A 17,433-nucleotide genomic window follows, 5' to 3' on the forward strand; every position below is an offset into this window, starting at 1 on the left:
ACATGATGAGTGACAAGGAAACAATTGAGACGTTTAGAAAAGTAGTTAGGGAAATAGGAAAAACCACTGATACATACAGCCTTTTAAATTTAAAAAAAGAAACAAAGAAAAACCAAGAAAGAAAAGGAATGAAAACTTTTCCATGAAGGGGAGAGGAAAGGTTAGAGCGAATCTCAATGTTTCCTATCGCTCAGGGCGGTATGGGGAAGGGAGTCGTGCTGTTAGGCTTTTGGACACATAATGTGTCTGGACGAGGATTGAAAGTAAAAAGAAAGAAGATTTTCATGGTGAATTGGCCTGGCAAATAAGTCCCAGACTTAAGCCAGGGGTGGTGGTGGGAACGAGGAGTTTGCTACAAAAATTTACTGACTTGGCTGAAATTAAATATTTACTGTGCCCGAGTATTTCCATAATCTTTTAAAGTCATCAGAAACTATGACTGTTATTCGTTTTATCATATCGCCTGTAATAGTTAACAATTGCTTGAATTCGAGCAACAGGTACACTAGTTACGTCTTATATTATTACTTATTACATATGAGGGCATCCCAACTCTTATAAATGTTCCTCCAACTTTATTTTTTAAACAAATTACTGATACATAAAAGATAATCACAAATCTTTTAAAAGAACAGTATGATATAACAGTATGATATAAAGTATTATTTAAAAATAATTGGTGATCAAATTTTAGTTAGCCTAGTTGGTGATTGTTTGGTTTATGTGTTTGGTTTGTGGTTGTTGGTGATTACCAAGATTTGTTCAAACAAATTTTATTTAAGTAGGCTACTGGCACAATTGTATTTTCCCCATTCAATGACATGTACTCAGTAAAAGTGTATTTTTCATAATTCAAGGAATAATCCAGTAACTTAACACTTTAGTATAAAATGAATTCAAGTGCAAGTCTACAACCTTTTATACAATATCAGTTAACACCCTGTATAATTATAATAATTTATGAACCAATCATAATAATGTATGTTCCAACAAAAATCCCCTGTTAATCCCTGCTGTTGAGCGACGGCCAGCGTTGGTCTCGGCTAACACTCTATGTTCAGTAAACTTTAACCATTCATATTATTTAACACTCTATGTTTTATTTAATGTACATCTCTTTTCCTTGCAACTAACATGTGTTCTTAATCAAATTAAATTATTCTCTATTGCTAACACATGTTGTGTATCAAAAAGTAAATAAAACAGTGCTTGTTCTCCTATCCCAAAAGTGTGTTCATTTTTTTCTCATCTTATAATCTCCATTTAATTTCATTCTCTACAAATCATTCATTGGTCCTAATCGAGCCTGGATTTTGAATTTCAGTCTTTGGATTCAATTTTCAGAACACTTTCAAGCTATCGAAATATCTTTATTTTATCATTCAATCTCTTTATGTTTCTCCCCACTCTCATAGTGTCACAAACTCTATCTAATTCTTAGTAAAGTTTCACTCCATCTGTTTTGTCCAATATGGCTACCAGATCAATTTCACTCTCAAACTTCAACAAATCAACCCTTCTCATACAAAATTCTTTTGAAAAGATTCTCAAATCTGTACAAGAGCTTGAAACACTTTCCCCCTCAATCTTGTCAGTGATACAAATCAGAACTTTAAACAACTTCTCGAACCAGTTAGAAAAGAAACATGAAGCCTATGAAAATTACCTGGAAAGAGCCTTGGAACATATATCAGAAGAATTAGATTTGGATGCAGTAAGTGACACTGAAGACAAACTGCGACTGCTATTCGTCGAAGCCAAGTCTCGGATTGAAGCCCTTCTCCAACAGCAGCCGCAAGATGTTCCAGAAGAAAGTAAAGATTCAACAAGAATTAGTGACATCTCAGCTTCATCATCTGCTCACGTAAGACTCCCAAAACTAGACCTCATCACGTTTGATGGTTCTCCTCTACAGTGGGTAAGTTTCATCAACTTATTTGACACTAGCATCCATCTGAATGAAAGCATTTCAAACGTCACTAAATTTCAATATCTTCTCAGCGTGCTCAAAAATGAACCACTAAATCTCGTAAAAGCTTTCAGTATCACTTCAGCCAATTACTCAATTGCCTATCAGCTCCTCAGAGACAGATACCACAACACCCGAAGGTTAACTACACTTCACCTAAACAAACTGATCGACCTACCGGACATTTCCTCTACCTCAAACAAATGTCTCAGAACGTTCCTCAACTTGTTTTATGAACACACAGAAGCACTTAAAGCTCTTGACTGTGACATTACTTCTAACTCTAACCCTCTGTTGTCCACCATACTCTTACGAAAACTAGACAATGACCTTCTAAAACAACTAGAGGCTTTTAGAATTAATATAAAATGCGAAACACATTCTCTACCAGAAGTAGTCGAAATAGTCAAGTTTCTTAATCAAGAGTGTAACCAAATGGAAGACGCTGTGTTACATACCAAGTTTGCTCAAAGTACGAACAACCACAATTCAAATTTTAAACCCAAATCTTTCACATCCAAGCCCTCTTTCATTCAAGCTCAGAAAGTTACAATGGTCTCTACTCCAACTCCATCAAATCAAGACAACTCAAAAAATCCTTTCTCATTTCCCTGCTTTGTCTGCTCATCAACTGGCCACAAGGTTTATGCTTGTCCTAGCTTTCTCTCTCTTTCTTCAAATGAACGTTTTAAAACCGTAAAGGACAACAACAGATGTGTCTCTTGCCTCGGAAAACATGATGTTAAAACATGTAAGTCTAAAGCATCTTGCTTCAAATGCCACAAACGTCATCACACCTTACTTCATTTTGAACATGACAAGACATCTCAAGGTTCTACATCATCACAACCATCAACCACTCATGTTTCGAATGAAAAACCTACCGTATCTCTTTGCTCACAGGAAGCCAGTCCTGCTAATCAAATCCCTAAAACTGTAATTTTAGGCACAACACTGGTTAAAGTTACTGCTCAAAATAACGTTTCTCATGTGTTCAGAGCATTGATTGATAGTGGCAGTATGTGTGATTTTATTAGTGAAAAAGCTGCTCAACTACTGAATGCACCTCGTTTCAAATCCAACTTACAAGTAGTTGGTCTTTCTCAATCTCCAACTCTCACAAAGGGTATTGTGAACCTCACTGTTAACACACTGGCAGGAAAATTAGTTGCATCCAACCATGAAGTGCACATACTTGATAAAATATCTGTCAATCTCCCTAGATCTCAAATATCACAAAGAGTTCTATTGAAAGTAAAACCTTACCCCCTTGCTGATCCCAGCTTCCACTTATCAGGGCCCATTGACATGCTGATCGGAGCTTCTCTCTTCCCTCTTCTTTTAACGAATGAAAACTATTCTCTCGGCCCTAACATGCCTAACATGATGGGAACTCACTTTGGCTTTGTTGTTATGGGGAATGCACCTTGTTCAACCGATTCCCAGCCTGCCAACACTCCATCCATCTCTCTGCTCTCAACGGTTGACAACGAATTGCATAACTCTCTACAGAAATTTTGGAAATTAGAGGAATTATCTGTACCCTCAAAGATATCGGTTGAAGAGCAACAGTGTGAAGATCTGTTTAAAGCTACCCACTCTAGGGACGAAAATGGCCGTTACTTAGTTCAGCTACCATTTAAAGAAAATCATCCACCTTTAGGATCTTCCAAACTCATCGCAGAACGACGTTTTCACTCACTTGAACGACGTTTTACACTCTCTCCTGATTTGTATAAAGCTTACTCTGACAATATAAATGAACACATCTCTCAAGGTCATATGGTAAAACTACCTCATCTAGATATCAACTCTCCTCACTATTTCTTGCCACACCATGCAGTTGTGAAACCATCCAGTACCTCAACTAAACTCCGAATCGTTTATGATGCAAGCTGCAAAACCAGCTCTGGAATTTCCCTCAATGATTCTCTCATGACCGGCCCTAAATTACAGACCAACATTTGTGATATATTGCTACATTTCAGAATACACAATATCGTTTTCACTTGCGATATTCGCCAAATGTATCTTCAAATCTTAATCAAACCTTCCGATCAACTGTTCCAACTCGTCTTGTGGCGTGACAATCCCTCTGAAGATATATCCACATACAAACTCACTCGAGTGACTTTTGGAGTAAATAGCTCACCCTACTTAGCGATTCGTACCCTCCACCAGTTAGCTGAAGACGAAGGTAAAGACTTCCCTGAAGCAGCAAATGTCTTGCGCACTCAGACTTACGTAGACGACATTGTAACTGGAGCAGACACGGTAGATGAAGCAAAGAACCTTCAAAATCAACTCATTCAACTACTCAACCGTGGACACTTTGAACTTCGAAAATGGACTTCAAATTCTCCCGAGCTTCTTCAGTCTCTTCCAGACACTCATAAAGACTCTCCAGTCTTTCTTGAAAATACACCTGATCCCCATTTCTCAATTCTTGGCCTACACTGGTCTCCAGACTCGGACAATTTTTCATTTCATCTCAACCTACCGCCAAAAACACTAACTAAACGTCACGTTCTCAGTCTAGTCGCTAAAATATACGATCCTTGTGGATTTCTTAGCCCATGTACTATGACAGCGAAATGTTTTATTCAACTTCTCTGGACGACCGGTCTACAATGGGATGAACCTCTCACTCCAGAACTTAGTGCAATTTGGAGTAACTTTATCTCAGCGATACCAGCACTTGCAGACATTCAGATCCCTAGAGCATTGAAAATCTCTCCAAATTCTAGTGTTGAACTTCACGGCTTCTCAGACGCCTCTGAACGTGGGTTTTCAGCTGTTGTCTATGTACGATGTTCCCAACCCAACGGAGAAGTGACTACACGTATGGTTTTATCTAAAACTAGAGTCGCCCCTCTCAAGAAGGTGACTCTTCCACGATTAGAACTCTGCGCTGCCCACTTATTAGCTCAACTCGTAAACTTCTGTTGTTCTTCATTCAAACCCTTAATTTCACTCAACCAATGTTATTTGTGGTGTGATTCTTCAGTAACCTTGACATGGCTTCAAACTCCATCTTACAGGCTGAAAACATTCGTGGCTAACAGAGTCGCCCAAACACAAGAACTTGTCCCCTATCACTGTTGGCGTTACATCCCTAGCAAGGAAAACCCTGCTGATTGTGCTTCAAGAGGTATTCTAGCCACTGAGCTTGTGTCTCACCCCCTTTGGTGGTCAGGGCCTTCTTGGCTTTCTCTTCCCCCTTCAAACTGGCCTGATGTAACTTTTTCACCTACAGATATCTCAACATTAGATGAAGTAAAACACACTCCTCTAACTGTACTTGTGTCAACTACCACTGAATCTACGCTGACCAATCTTCTCATTAAATATTCTTCATGGGAACGACTTCTTAGGATTTTTGCTTACGTCCTTCGTTTCATACACAACTGTAAAGGTTCTGAAAAACGCCAAGGTTTCATCTCAACACAGGAACTGAAAGACACAAAATATCACATTTTTAAACTTGTACAAAAAGAAGTATTCACAGAAGAAATCAACTGCCTCAAACGGAAATCATTTTGCTCCACTCGTTTACAACGTCTTTCACCTTTCATTGACTCATTTGGATTATTGCGTGTTGGAGGACGTCTTTCTCAGACATCACTTCCTGAAGATGCTCGACATCCCATTATTCTGCCAAAAAAGCATCATGTGGTAAATCTCCTCATTGACCACTACCATATCTACAATCTTCATTCAGGCCCTCAGCTTACTCAAGCATTACTTTACAAACATGTTTGGATACTGTCTGCCCGTTGTGCCATACGCTCTCGTATCCATAAATGTGTCAGATGTTTCAAAGTCAAACCTAGAAATGTGTGTCCTCTCATGGCTGATCTCCCTCAGTCTCGTGTAACTCCTGCTCGACCTTTCCTCCACACCGGCATAGATTATGCAGGGCCTTTTACTGTTAAAATCTTCAACCTCAAGGCAGTGAGACACATAAAGTCATACTTTTGTACTTTCATCTGCCTCGTCACGAAAGCTGTACATTTGGAAGTAGTAACAGACCTAACGACTGAATCTTTCATTGCTGCAATGACTCGATTTGTATCTCGCAGAGGACATTCTTCCGACATTTACTCGGATTGTGGGTTCAACTTCATTGGTGCTGACTCTACCCTACGCAAGATTGTTGAAAAATCTATTTATTGTCAAGACTCCAAACGGAAGATTCAACGATTCTCTTCACTTAAAGGCATCAATTTTCATTTTAATCCACCAGCCGCTCCGCATCAAGGAGGATTGTGGGAATCGTCTGTAAAGAATGTGAAACATCATCTCCGTCGAGTAATGGGAACTCAGTCTTAACACTCATTGAATTCATCACATTGTTGACCCAAATCGAAGCAATGCTCAATTCCCGACCACTGACACCTCTTTCAAATGATCCTTCGGATCTCGCAGCACTGACTCCCGGACACTTCCTGATTGGTGCACCCCTCACAGCAGTACCTGAACCTAATCTCCTGACAGTTCCTGAAAACCGTCTCAAGCAATGGCAGCTAGTTCAAGCATTTCATCAACGCATATGGCATAGATGGCACCTAGAATACTTAAACAACTTGCAACAACGTACCAAGTGGACTCGGAAATCAAAAAATCTTGAAGTGGGTGACCTTGTTCTGGTACATATGGACTCACCACCTCTCTCGTGGCCTCTCGCTCGAATTACAGCAGTTCATCCAGGGGCTGATGGGGTTGTGCGAGTGATAGACTTAAAAACATCAAGTGGCAACCTCAGAAGATCTGCCCACAAAGTGTTTCCCCTGCCAACTGTGGATTCGTGAACTGTTTTTGTTGAATCCACTGGGGATTCAAGGCCCCCGGTATGTTCAGTAAACTTTAACCATTCATATTATTTAACACTCTATGTTTTATTTAATGTACATCTCTTTTCCATGCAACTAACATGTGTTCTTAATCAAATTAAATTATTCTCTATTGCTAACACATGTTGTGTATCAAAAAGTAAATAAAACAGTGCTTGTTCTCCTATCCCAAAAGTGTGTTCATTTTTTTCTCATCTTATAATCTCCATTTAATTTCATTCTCTACAAAACATTCACTCTATATTGTTAACCCATTTTTTGGCCGTCCGTTAAAATTGGCCGAAATCAATGATAACCGCTGGCCACGAAACCCCATACTCGTAAACTGCCTCTAAATCTCATAGCTGAGGTCTTATTTATTGCTTAATTTTCACTAATGAACATAACTCTAACATATCTCAATAGTACAATTGTTTTCAGGTTATCTTCCTATCACAGTTGGAGCCATTTTAGTGTGACAAATGCCAGGGTAAGCTAATTACTTTTGCTACCTATTTTGATATTTTATCTATCACTAATATTTTATTAGAGAGCTACTAGAGAGGTACCATAGCCTAAAAATAAAAATTCATTAGGATTGATATTATTTTTAATGTTTCTATGTTTTTCATGGTGACAAATTATCTCAATTGTTCAAACGTTATAAAGTAAAAAATTCAAACATAGGCCTAATTCATTTTCTAATTATGTTTTTCTCTAGGATTTTTTTAAACTTTATTATTAATTTAAAAAGCTATAAAATCACTAAAATGTAAGTCTACTGCCAGGAATATAATTCATTTCCTAATTGTTAAAACCTATATGTGTATGCAATGAATATAAACCCTTAAAGAAGCTTTAAATGCTTTAAAATGCTTGATAAACATGTGACCCAAAATATATAGAAAATAGTCAGCCTGGAATGTTGCTGCCGAAATAAGCTTCCCGCAGCCGCTAGTAGGATCGCTCGCGTGGCGGCCGCAATACTTACTATCTCTCTCTTTCCTTTTTAACCCTTAGGCCGCCGCGGTCCGATATATCTTACCACAGCGCTATTGCGAAGCTCGCCACGGTCCGATATATTGGACGTCTGCAAAAATTTTTTATTTATATACAGGGTGCGGCAAAAAAACCGATCTATTTTCTGCAGAGCACTGTTCAGCGACAGGTTGTCCGAGAGTGGTGGGAGTAGGCTCGTTGGAAAGACTATACAATGCCATTTTTAGTAGTCATAGAGCAGTGGTCGTCTGAGCTACGTGGGGTTGTTGTGGAGTCGTTTTCATAAAAAAGTGAATTCATTCATTGCTACTCAGCGGCAGTTTCATGCATTCTTTCAATTAAGGCGACACAGAGAAGTTCCATTTGGTAGCACAATAATGCGGGGGGTTACTTACTTTAGGACAACGACTTCTGCGTTGAAAAGGAAGCTGACAGGCCGGCCAAATTGAGATCGGACGCCATACAATTGACCAAACATTTGATAGAGTTCGTGCTGCTGTGGAAAACAGTCCTCGTAGGCCAGCCCAAAAACAAGCGGCTGCCTTGAACATGTCTGACCGCTCAGTTATACGAATTTTGAGGTTAATTTTCATCCCTATGGATTACAATAATAATCTGTATAATTTGGTAATCATCCATACAGATAATCACGATGGAACCTCTCTATGTCGACCTAATTGAATAAAACATGGAACTGCGGCTGAGTTGCAACGACTAAATCATAACTTTTTTTTAAATGTCTCGATAACAACCGCATGTAGCTCATACGACCACTGCTCTATGACTCCAAAAAATGGCATTGTATATAGACAAATGAATTAAAGGTTAAAATACCTGCTTGTCGCCTTGTGGTCCAAAGTATTGTCCTAGTGGATTATGTACATTTCGGCGCGAGCGCCATCGTCGGATCTGTATAAGAACTGTTAACACTAAACTTCCCTGAAGAGGTGCGTAAAATGTTCACAACACAAAACACACATAAAAACCGGTCGACCGTTAACTAACATTTTGTGTTGTGAACATTTTACGCACCTCTTCAGGGAAGTTTAGTGTTAACAGTTCTTATATGGATCCGACGATGGCGCTCGCGCCGAAATGTACATAATCCACTAGGACAATACTTTGGACCACAAGGCGACAAGCAAGCAGGTATTTTAACCTTTTATTTATTTGTCAATCAATTGGTCCGGAAACACCACAACAAAATATAATTGTATATAGGTTTTCCAACGAGTCTACTCCCACCACCCTCAGAAGACCTGTCGCTGAACAGTGCGCTGCAGAAAATGGATCGGTTTTTTTGCCGCACCCTGTAGTTATCTTGGTTGTACTGAAAGTTTTTATTTATTTATTTATTTATTTGTATTTTTTACGTACATTTGGTAACATAAAAAAACCATCCAAACTTTTATAAATATCTATATATATATAATAGGCAAAGCCCTCACTGACTGACTGACTCACTCACTCATCACTAATTCTCCCACTTCTCATTTACCTAGGAGGCTGAAATTTGGTACACTGATTCTTTAGGCATTAAATAGGAAAACTAAGTTGTTTTTATTCTGATAGAACTCTCGGGCTCTGCCCCAGTGGCTCTGGAGTTTCCCATGTTAACCTTATGAGTACTCATATTTAAATGGAATTAATGCATCTTAACAGCTGTTTCAATTAAACAAGTTGGTTCTGTTCTATGAAGTGCAATAGCAAGGATTACCAACAGGGTGCAGCACTATTATTTTTCTTTAATTTATGACAACAGCTTGCGACGAGATTTTCTGCACTGGAAAAATAATATTAAAAGTGCAGTGCAGTCGCAACCGTTTGCCGGGGATAGCTCAGCCTACAATGGGCGGGTAAAGTTCCAGGGTCTGCGATAAGGTCAGGGAAACCACTAGGCCAAAAGCCGGGTCTAACCGGTATAGGACTGGCTCATACACGGGCACTGTGAACAAGTCAAAAACAAGTCACCACAACAAACGTGCAATAATCACTACCAGGCCTACGCCGATTCTCCACACTCCTAGGGGGTCGTTGCTGACTACGCAACTCGGGCTTCGTCCTAACTATCCAATAGTTAAGCCCAGAGTGCCTAAAACACAGTGAGTTACACGACGACCTGCCAATAAAAACCACAACGCGCGTTATCACCAGGCGGGGTCTACTAGGCCACTATAATCCAATACACAACTCTAATGCCCAAGCTAAGAATCAAACAGTTCACTCAATAATCGTACCACATAATAATATACAAGTACACTATAGGTAGAGTGACTACACCACTAGTAGCTGGTCTCAATAAATACCAAGCTAAACAAGCAAAACTAGATGTCAATTGTACTACTGTACTATTAAATTATTGAGCTACTTAGTAGCAGATAAATAAATATTAACTACGTTCCAAACACTAGATAAATATATTATCTGATAGCCGGTACTCCGCTATCCAAGCTACCAAGCTAACGTGTTGGATTACTAAGCAAGCTGTTCAGGTTAAATTAAACTAATTAAATGATTAATCAATACCAACCCTACTGCTACTACCACTACTGCTACTATATCAACGTTATATTGCTTAGCCGGGCTTCTGTTAATAGGCTAATAAAACTAGCTACTAGCCTACTGGCCTCGTGCTTCCAACTACGCACGCTAAATCGTGCAGCCTAGGTTTGTCGGGCCTCAGAGTTATTAGTAATATAACTAACTCTAGGTACAACGCAAAATAATATCTACTACAGTCAATTAAATTATATTATTTGCGCTCTAGCACCTGCCCAGAACCGTCAGGAATACACTTAAATATTATTCCTGACTAATATAAATCCTAACTACCGTCAGGCTTTGACCAGCACGATTGCAACTCTAACTCTCGCAATAAAGTGTAAGATTAATATTAAATCAAATCTTAAACCAAAGTGTAAGGAACGTCGTCCACTCACCAACAGTGGGTCTGTACCGTCTGTACCCAACTTTACACCGACACTCGGCGCGATCACACCACGTACACTCTGTACCTCCAACGTACGCCAGCCGTTTACACAGGACACCAACACTGCCTTCCTCACTGTCCGGGATCCACCACTAGAATGTCCGTTCTCGGCTGTCCAGTAGTCCCAGGATACCCAAGCTTATCCGAACTGATAAGCCGGGTCAAAGAGCGCTAGCCAGGTTCGCCGCCGCCGCTTGCTTACCTCAACAGGCGCGCGGCCCAAATAACGAAAATATACCCCCCTGGGAAAAATAACTCGTTACACCCCCCACTTACATCGGGGTAAAAAAAAGAAAACGGCCAAAAGAAAAAAAATCTTCAAACTCCGACCAAAACAAAACACTCCGGCCCCTCACCCAATGATACCTCCTTTACCATGGGTCTCAATGTAAACCAAAAACCAAACTACTAGATTAAACAATACATCAAAAGAATAGCAAACACAAACATGCTATCTAACCAACCACCACCATGCATAACCAAGAATAACTAGGATTCGGTTCTTTCATGGTAGGTCTTAAGGTCCTTAACATGGACGACGTGGGTCTCTCTCCTACCCTCGTCCTTTACCTCATACATATTGGGGCCACTCGCTTCAATACGGTGCAAGGACCCTGAAACTTAGGGGCCAGTTTGCCCACTATAGTTTCAGCCGCTGAGGATAAGACATGTAGTCTTCTCATGACTTGATCACCTCGATGGTATTGCACCTCACGTCGTCTAAGATTATAATATTTAGACTGGCGCTGGAAAGCCCTCCTCAAGTTCTGCCGACAACTATCGTACAACCTCTTAAACGCCCGCTCCCGGTCACTATATAGCTCATCCACGGTTCTCTCACGGTCATCTCCAGGCTCCGGTCCTGTGGTCAGAGACGACCCGATTGCCCTAGGTAGCCTGAGATCTCTCCCAAAACACAGTTTGGCAGGTGAAAACCCAGTGGAGTCGTGAACGGCGGTGTTCATCGCGTACTGGAACTCGGCAATGAGTGCATCCCAAGTACGATGATTATCCTGAACGAACTGGGCTTTCATAGTTTTGATAACCCGGTTTGGCCGTTCAACCGGATTGGACTGCGGGCTGTAAGGGGCAGTCTGTCGGAACTCGATTCCCCACTCTTTCGTCAGGTCTCGGAACACCTTAGAGACGAACTGGGTTCCATTGTCACTCATTAAAATCACCGGGGCGCCAAAACGCAGCAATAGCCCGTCCTTGAATGCACTAGCTACAGCCTTGGCCGTAGCTGACCGCAGGGGTCTTATTTCAACCCACTTGCTAAACAGGTCCTGGAAAACTGCAAGAAAACGATGTCCACCTTTGGATCTGGGGAATGGACCCATCAAGTCGACCGACACCGAATGCCAAGGCCCTTGAGGGTTTCGAAAATACATTTGTCCCGCCGGTTTCTGCTGCAATACCTTAAACTCCTGGCACGTGGCACAGGACCTAACGTATTCTTTCACGGCACGACGCCATCCCGGCCAGAAATAGTTTTCCCCAACCCGGGCAATTGTTTTCTTAACTCCCAGGTGGCCCGCCATAGGAGAGTCATGGTTCTCTACCAACACATCCTTAACCTTAGATGGTGGTACACAAGTCCTCCATACCACTCCGCCTTCATCATTCTTATCTTTCCCAAGACGCCTGTATAACTCCCCATCCCTAATACAATAACTCGGGACACGTCTGGGATTGGACAACACACACTCTTTAGTGCGCTGGTACCATGTGACATCTTCTGGCTGCATACCCTCGGTCTCTAATGCGGCCTCTCGTGGGTCTCCTCCCATCACAGCTACGTCAGCCGGGGTATCGTCATCTTCACCACCCACGGGCTGACGGGAGAGAGCATCTGCAACACGATTCAACGTACCCTTACGGTACCGGATCTCGAAATCATGCTGTTGCAACTCCATAACCCAACGAGCAAGCCGACCGGACGGTTCCTGCAGCTTCATCAACCATCTTAATGCCACATGGTCCGTTATGGCCACGAAGCGATAACCCTCCAGATATGGTCGGAACTTCCGCACCGCCCAGACCAGAGCCAAACACTCCTTCTCGGTAGTCGTATATTTCCGCTCTTGGTCTGTCAACAGACGGCTCGCGTATGCCACTACGGCCTCTTTACCGGCCTGGTCTTGCGTCAAAGCCGCACCAAGGCCATCGTTTGAGGCATCTACCTGCAGCACGAACGTCTTCGAGAAATCCGGGCATGCCAAAACTGGTGTTGAGCTCAGGCGGTTCTTCATTGCTTCGAAAGCAATCTCCTCATCTGAGCCCCACTGCCATTTCTCCCCCTTCTTTAGCAACTTGGTCAAAGGCCTGACCAACGACGCAAATCCGTCAACAAATCTCCTGTACCAGCTGGCCAGCCCAAGAAAACTTCGAAGATTCCTCACGCTTCGCGGTGTAGGAAAGTCATTGATTGCCCTGACCTTCTCTGGATCGGTCGCGATTCCAGCATCACTGACTACGTGACCCAGGTATTTTAACCGGGTCTTACAAAAATGACACTTGTCAGGATTCAGGCGCAATCCCGCCCCTCTCAATCTGGCGAAGACGGTCCTCAACAATTCCAGATGTTTCTCAAAAGTTTCAGAAACCAAGACCAAGTCATCCAGATACGCAAATGCCGATGGTTCTAGGTCCGGGCCGATCACCTTGTCCAGCAAACGCTGAAACGTGGCCCCCGCCGAATGCAAACCAAAAGGCATCACTTTAAACTGAAATAAGCCAATCCCGGGCACCGTGAAGGCGGTAACCGGGCGACTCCGTTCATTGAGGGGCACCTGCCAATAGCCACGGTACAAATCGAGAGTACTTATGTACCGGGCCCGCCGAAGCTTTTCTAAAATGGCGTTTATCCTCGGCAGGGGATAAGCGTCCGGCACGCTGGCCTCATTAACCTTTCGCAAATCAAGGCACATCCTAAATTTGCCCGAGGCCTTTTTTACCAGCACGATCGGTGAGCTCCATGGAGACGAAGAAGGTTCTATAATCCCATCCTTCAACATAACATCCACCTCCCCATTAACCACAGCTTGCATAGCTGGATTTCTCGGGTAATGTCTCTGCTTCACCGGAACCACTCCCTCTTTCAGCCTAATAACGTGCTCCAAGAGATGGGTCCTCCCGGGCACATCGTCAAATTTTGACAGCTCTCCCTTCAAGAATATCGCCAACGACTGGCTTTGGGTTTCCGTCAACGGCTTTATCACTCCTTCGCCCTTGACGTCATCACAAGCGGGATCATAATCCACGCCACTACCAGCCAACGAAGTGTCAGATACTTCGGCTTCAGGAATAAGACGGGGATCTCCATCGTCAGGGCCTCTGGGGTCTTGGTCACTAATTTCGACTGTATCTAGGCAGCCCACTTGACCAGAACAGTCCTCACCCACGCCCATTCTTATCACCTCCGTCACGACCGTCACAAGTCCGAGATGTCGTATGACATCCATACCCAAAATCATATCCGTGGTAAGAGTGGGAACGTACAAGGCGTCTCCAACCCACCGTCTTCCCGCAGCCTCCCCTGCCAATCGGAACGAATACTCGGCCCTAGACCGCGACCCATCTGCCATCCTCAGAGGAGAGGGTTCCTTAAAAGGTTCTACCCCCTGGCGTTGAAGATGATCGGCGACTTCTCGCCCAACCAGGTTAACTACGGACCCAGTGTCCAATAACGCCTTAAAAACGCTGCCCATCAGCACAACTTCAACAAAGGGCCTTGTCTCCGAAACCAGCCGGTTCTCGTCTACCCCACCAACCAGGCTGTTTAGTTTTCCGAGCCACTCGGACCACTCTTCTGAGGTCGTTCGTTTTCGGTGGCCTTGCCCAGTTGACCTCCTGATGTCTGAGCTGGCCTGCCGTTTCCCGCCCGACATCCACACTGACTCACCGTCAAACCCGGTTTGCCACACCCAAAACAGGAGACGGTCCTTGGTTTACCACATTCTCGGGCAAAGTGACCAATCTCCTGACACCTAAAACATTTCACCGTCCCCTTTGGACCCTCAGGCGCTCTAGCTGCTGTCACGGGCCGTTGACCGTGGACCCGATCCGACTTCGAAGCCACCCGCCCAAGCGACTCAGCTTCCGGAGATGGTCTCTCGAAACTCCGCTTCTCGACGGCGGCAGTTTCGGCGCGCTTCTCCATCTTCTTTTTGGGTGTGTAGGCGGTTTCCAAAACCAGCGCTACGTTCGGAGAAGGAGGAGGTCTAAAGGCCGCCTTCTCTCGCAGATAGGCCTCGTAGTCTTCGGCTAACTCAACCATCTCGGCCAGATTGCGGAAGTCCCGCCGTCGCACCATGAGTTTGTACTCTGGTCGCATGTTGTTGTAGATCAAGTCCAATCTACCATGCTCGGACAACGTACCGCTACGCCTAAGCAAGGTACTTATAGCAACCACGTAGTCCCGGAAGTGCTCGCCTTCACCCTGTGTCCTTTTCCGGATCTCCTCATCCAAATTCCTCTGATAACCAGGTGGAAGGAACTGGATCTCAAATTGATGCCGAAAAGCTTCAAATGAATACAGGAGCTCCTTGCAATTCCTGTACCATAGAAGCGCTGAGCCTTGCAACAGCTCCGGCAGCGCTCTGAGCAGGTCCTCTGATGTTATAGAGTACGAGACCATCAGCTCTTCAAGGCGCTCCAGGAACGACACAGGGTCTCGTCGGCCATCAAACCTTAAACCCCACTTCCGTACCGTGTTGCATACTTTGGAGCAATCCTTTGGCTCCACCCTGCTGGCCTCATGTGAGAGCATATCCGAGCCTCGTGGCAGCTCCAAGCTAGAAGGCCGGGCTGGTCTCTCAGAAATATCATTGGGCCGCTGCCATCCCTCGGGTCTACTAGGTAACCCAAAGGTAGGCATTGGAGCAGCCACAACAGGGGACGTAGGGTTGGCGGGTCTTTCGAACCCATAGCCGACCCCATTACTGGGCGAGCCTCTCGCCTGTCGCACCACCGATGCCAGATGTTCTCTAAGAGTCCGGGTATCAGTCTCCAAAGACAACCCAAGGATCTCTTTAACCGCCTCTAACTCCCCGCTAAGCCTGAATATCTCTGTTTGGTCCGATTCAGTACTACCCAGTACCTGAGGTACGGCTCTCGGGGGGTCTGGATGCCCTATGGTTGTAGTAGCCGGCGGTACATATGTCGGTGCAGGAGCCCCAGCCGTACACAGCCTATCCTCGCTGTACCGACGGGCATTCCGCTGCTTCCAAAACGATGAAAATCGCTGCCGTAATTCCGCAGAAGTACCAGTGGTCACCAAACCATACTGGTCCATCGTTCTCATGAGCTCACCTTTTGAGAGGTCATAGATCCAACCCACGCGACTGTCCCGGGGCTGCGACCCCAAGGACATAGTCGCTGGCGCGGAATAGGTCAACGAAGTTGTCACCGTCGTAGCCACTACCGAGGAAATTGTCGGCCAAACGGGCGAAGACGCCGGCCACAATGACGATGTCGTCATCACCGACAGTTCGGAGCTAACCCCAGAACTAGTCGTAGCAATAGCAGACGTAATAGGCGTACCGCCCAGCACAGACGTCGTACTCGTAGTCATAACCATATTTAAAATTCAAATACTACGACTAATCCGCAAAAATAAGAGCGAAACCGATTAAAATATATTTAACACCGTTATAATAAATCAAACCAATTATAGGTGTGAAAGTCAAACCACAAATACACAATAAGGGTTCTTACTCAAATAATATTCAATAATAAAGCTCAATTAATTAGCAAAATAATAAATCAAACCAATTATAGGTGTGAAAGTCAAACCACAAATACACAATAAGGGTTCTCACTCAAATAATATTCAATGATAAGGCTCAATTAATTAGCAAAATTAAAATTACTAACTAATATCTATGTATACAACCACTAAATAAATTAGGGTTCACAACACACCACGCTGTAACAGAAAACAGGTTAGGCCTACCCAACCGACTATAAAATCACAGCAGGTCTGCCTAAAACTCTGCTCAACAGCTCAGGTCCGCAGCCAATCTGCACAAGTCCGCAGCAAATCTGCACAAATAAAATTATTTTGTTCGGGCGCCGTTAATACGTCAGCAACTCAGCACCACTGCCAACCTCAGTCCCTGTTCGCAGGCGCCATCTTGCGACGAGATTTTCTGCACTGGAAAAATAATATTAAAAGTGCAGTGCAGTCGCAACCGTTTGCCGGGGATAGCTCAGCCTACAATGGGCGGGTAAAGTTCCAGGGTCTGCGATAAGGTCAGGGAAACCACTAGGCCAAAAGCCGGGTCTAACCGGTATAGGACTGGCTCATACACGGGCACTGTGAACAAGTCAAAAACAAGTCACCACAACAAACGTGCAATAATCACTACCAGGCCTACGCCGATTCTCCACACTCCTAGGGGGTCGTTGCTGACTACGCAACTCGGGCTTCGTCCTAACTATCCAATAGTTAAGCCCAGAGTGCCTAAAACACAGTGAGTTACACGACGACCTGCCAATAAAAACCACAACGCGCGTTATCACCAGGCGGGGTCTACTAGGCCACTATAATCCAATACACAACTCTAATGCCCAAGCTAAGAATCAAACAGTTCACTCAATAATCGTACCACATAATAATATACAAGTACACTATAGGTAGA

The 17,433-nt window shown here is 43.7% G+C and overlaps 2 protein-coding genes across 2 annotated transcripts in view; both read left to right on the forward strand.

Moving 5' to 3' along the window:
• Positions 1-17,433, forward strand: part of LOC128991171 (LIM and senescent cell antigen-like-containing domain protein 1) — a 38,236-nt gene that overhangs the window by 9,846 nt on the left and 10,957 nt on the right. Inside the window, exon 2 of the mRNA XM_054413950.1 lies at positions 7,243-7,291. Within this exon, the coding sequence (XP_054269925.1) occupies positions 7,284-7,291 (8 nt within the window). The 5' untranslated portion in view covers positions 7,243-7,283. The remainder of the gene's footprint in view (positions 1-7,242; positions 7,292-17,433) is intronic.
• LOC128989273 (uncharacterized) lies at positions 1,472-6,301 on the forward strand. The gene has a single exon (XM_054411151.1). The coding sequence runs from the start codon at positions 1,472-1,474 to the stop codon at positions 6,299-6,301; it is 4,830 nt and encodes a 1,609-aa protein (XP_054267126.1).

This window comes from Macrosteles quadrilineatus, unplaced genomic scaffold (genome assembly GCF_028750875.1).
Source record: "Macrosteles quadrilineatus isolate MER2022 unplaced genomic scaffold, UCM_ALF_1.0 Scaffold_3__2_contigs__length_128488019, whole genome shotgun sequence".
Classification (NCBI taxonomy): domain Eukaryota; kingdom Metazoa; phylum Arthropoda; class Insecta; order Hemiptera; family Cicadellidae; genus Macrosteles; species Macrosteles quadrilineatus.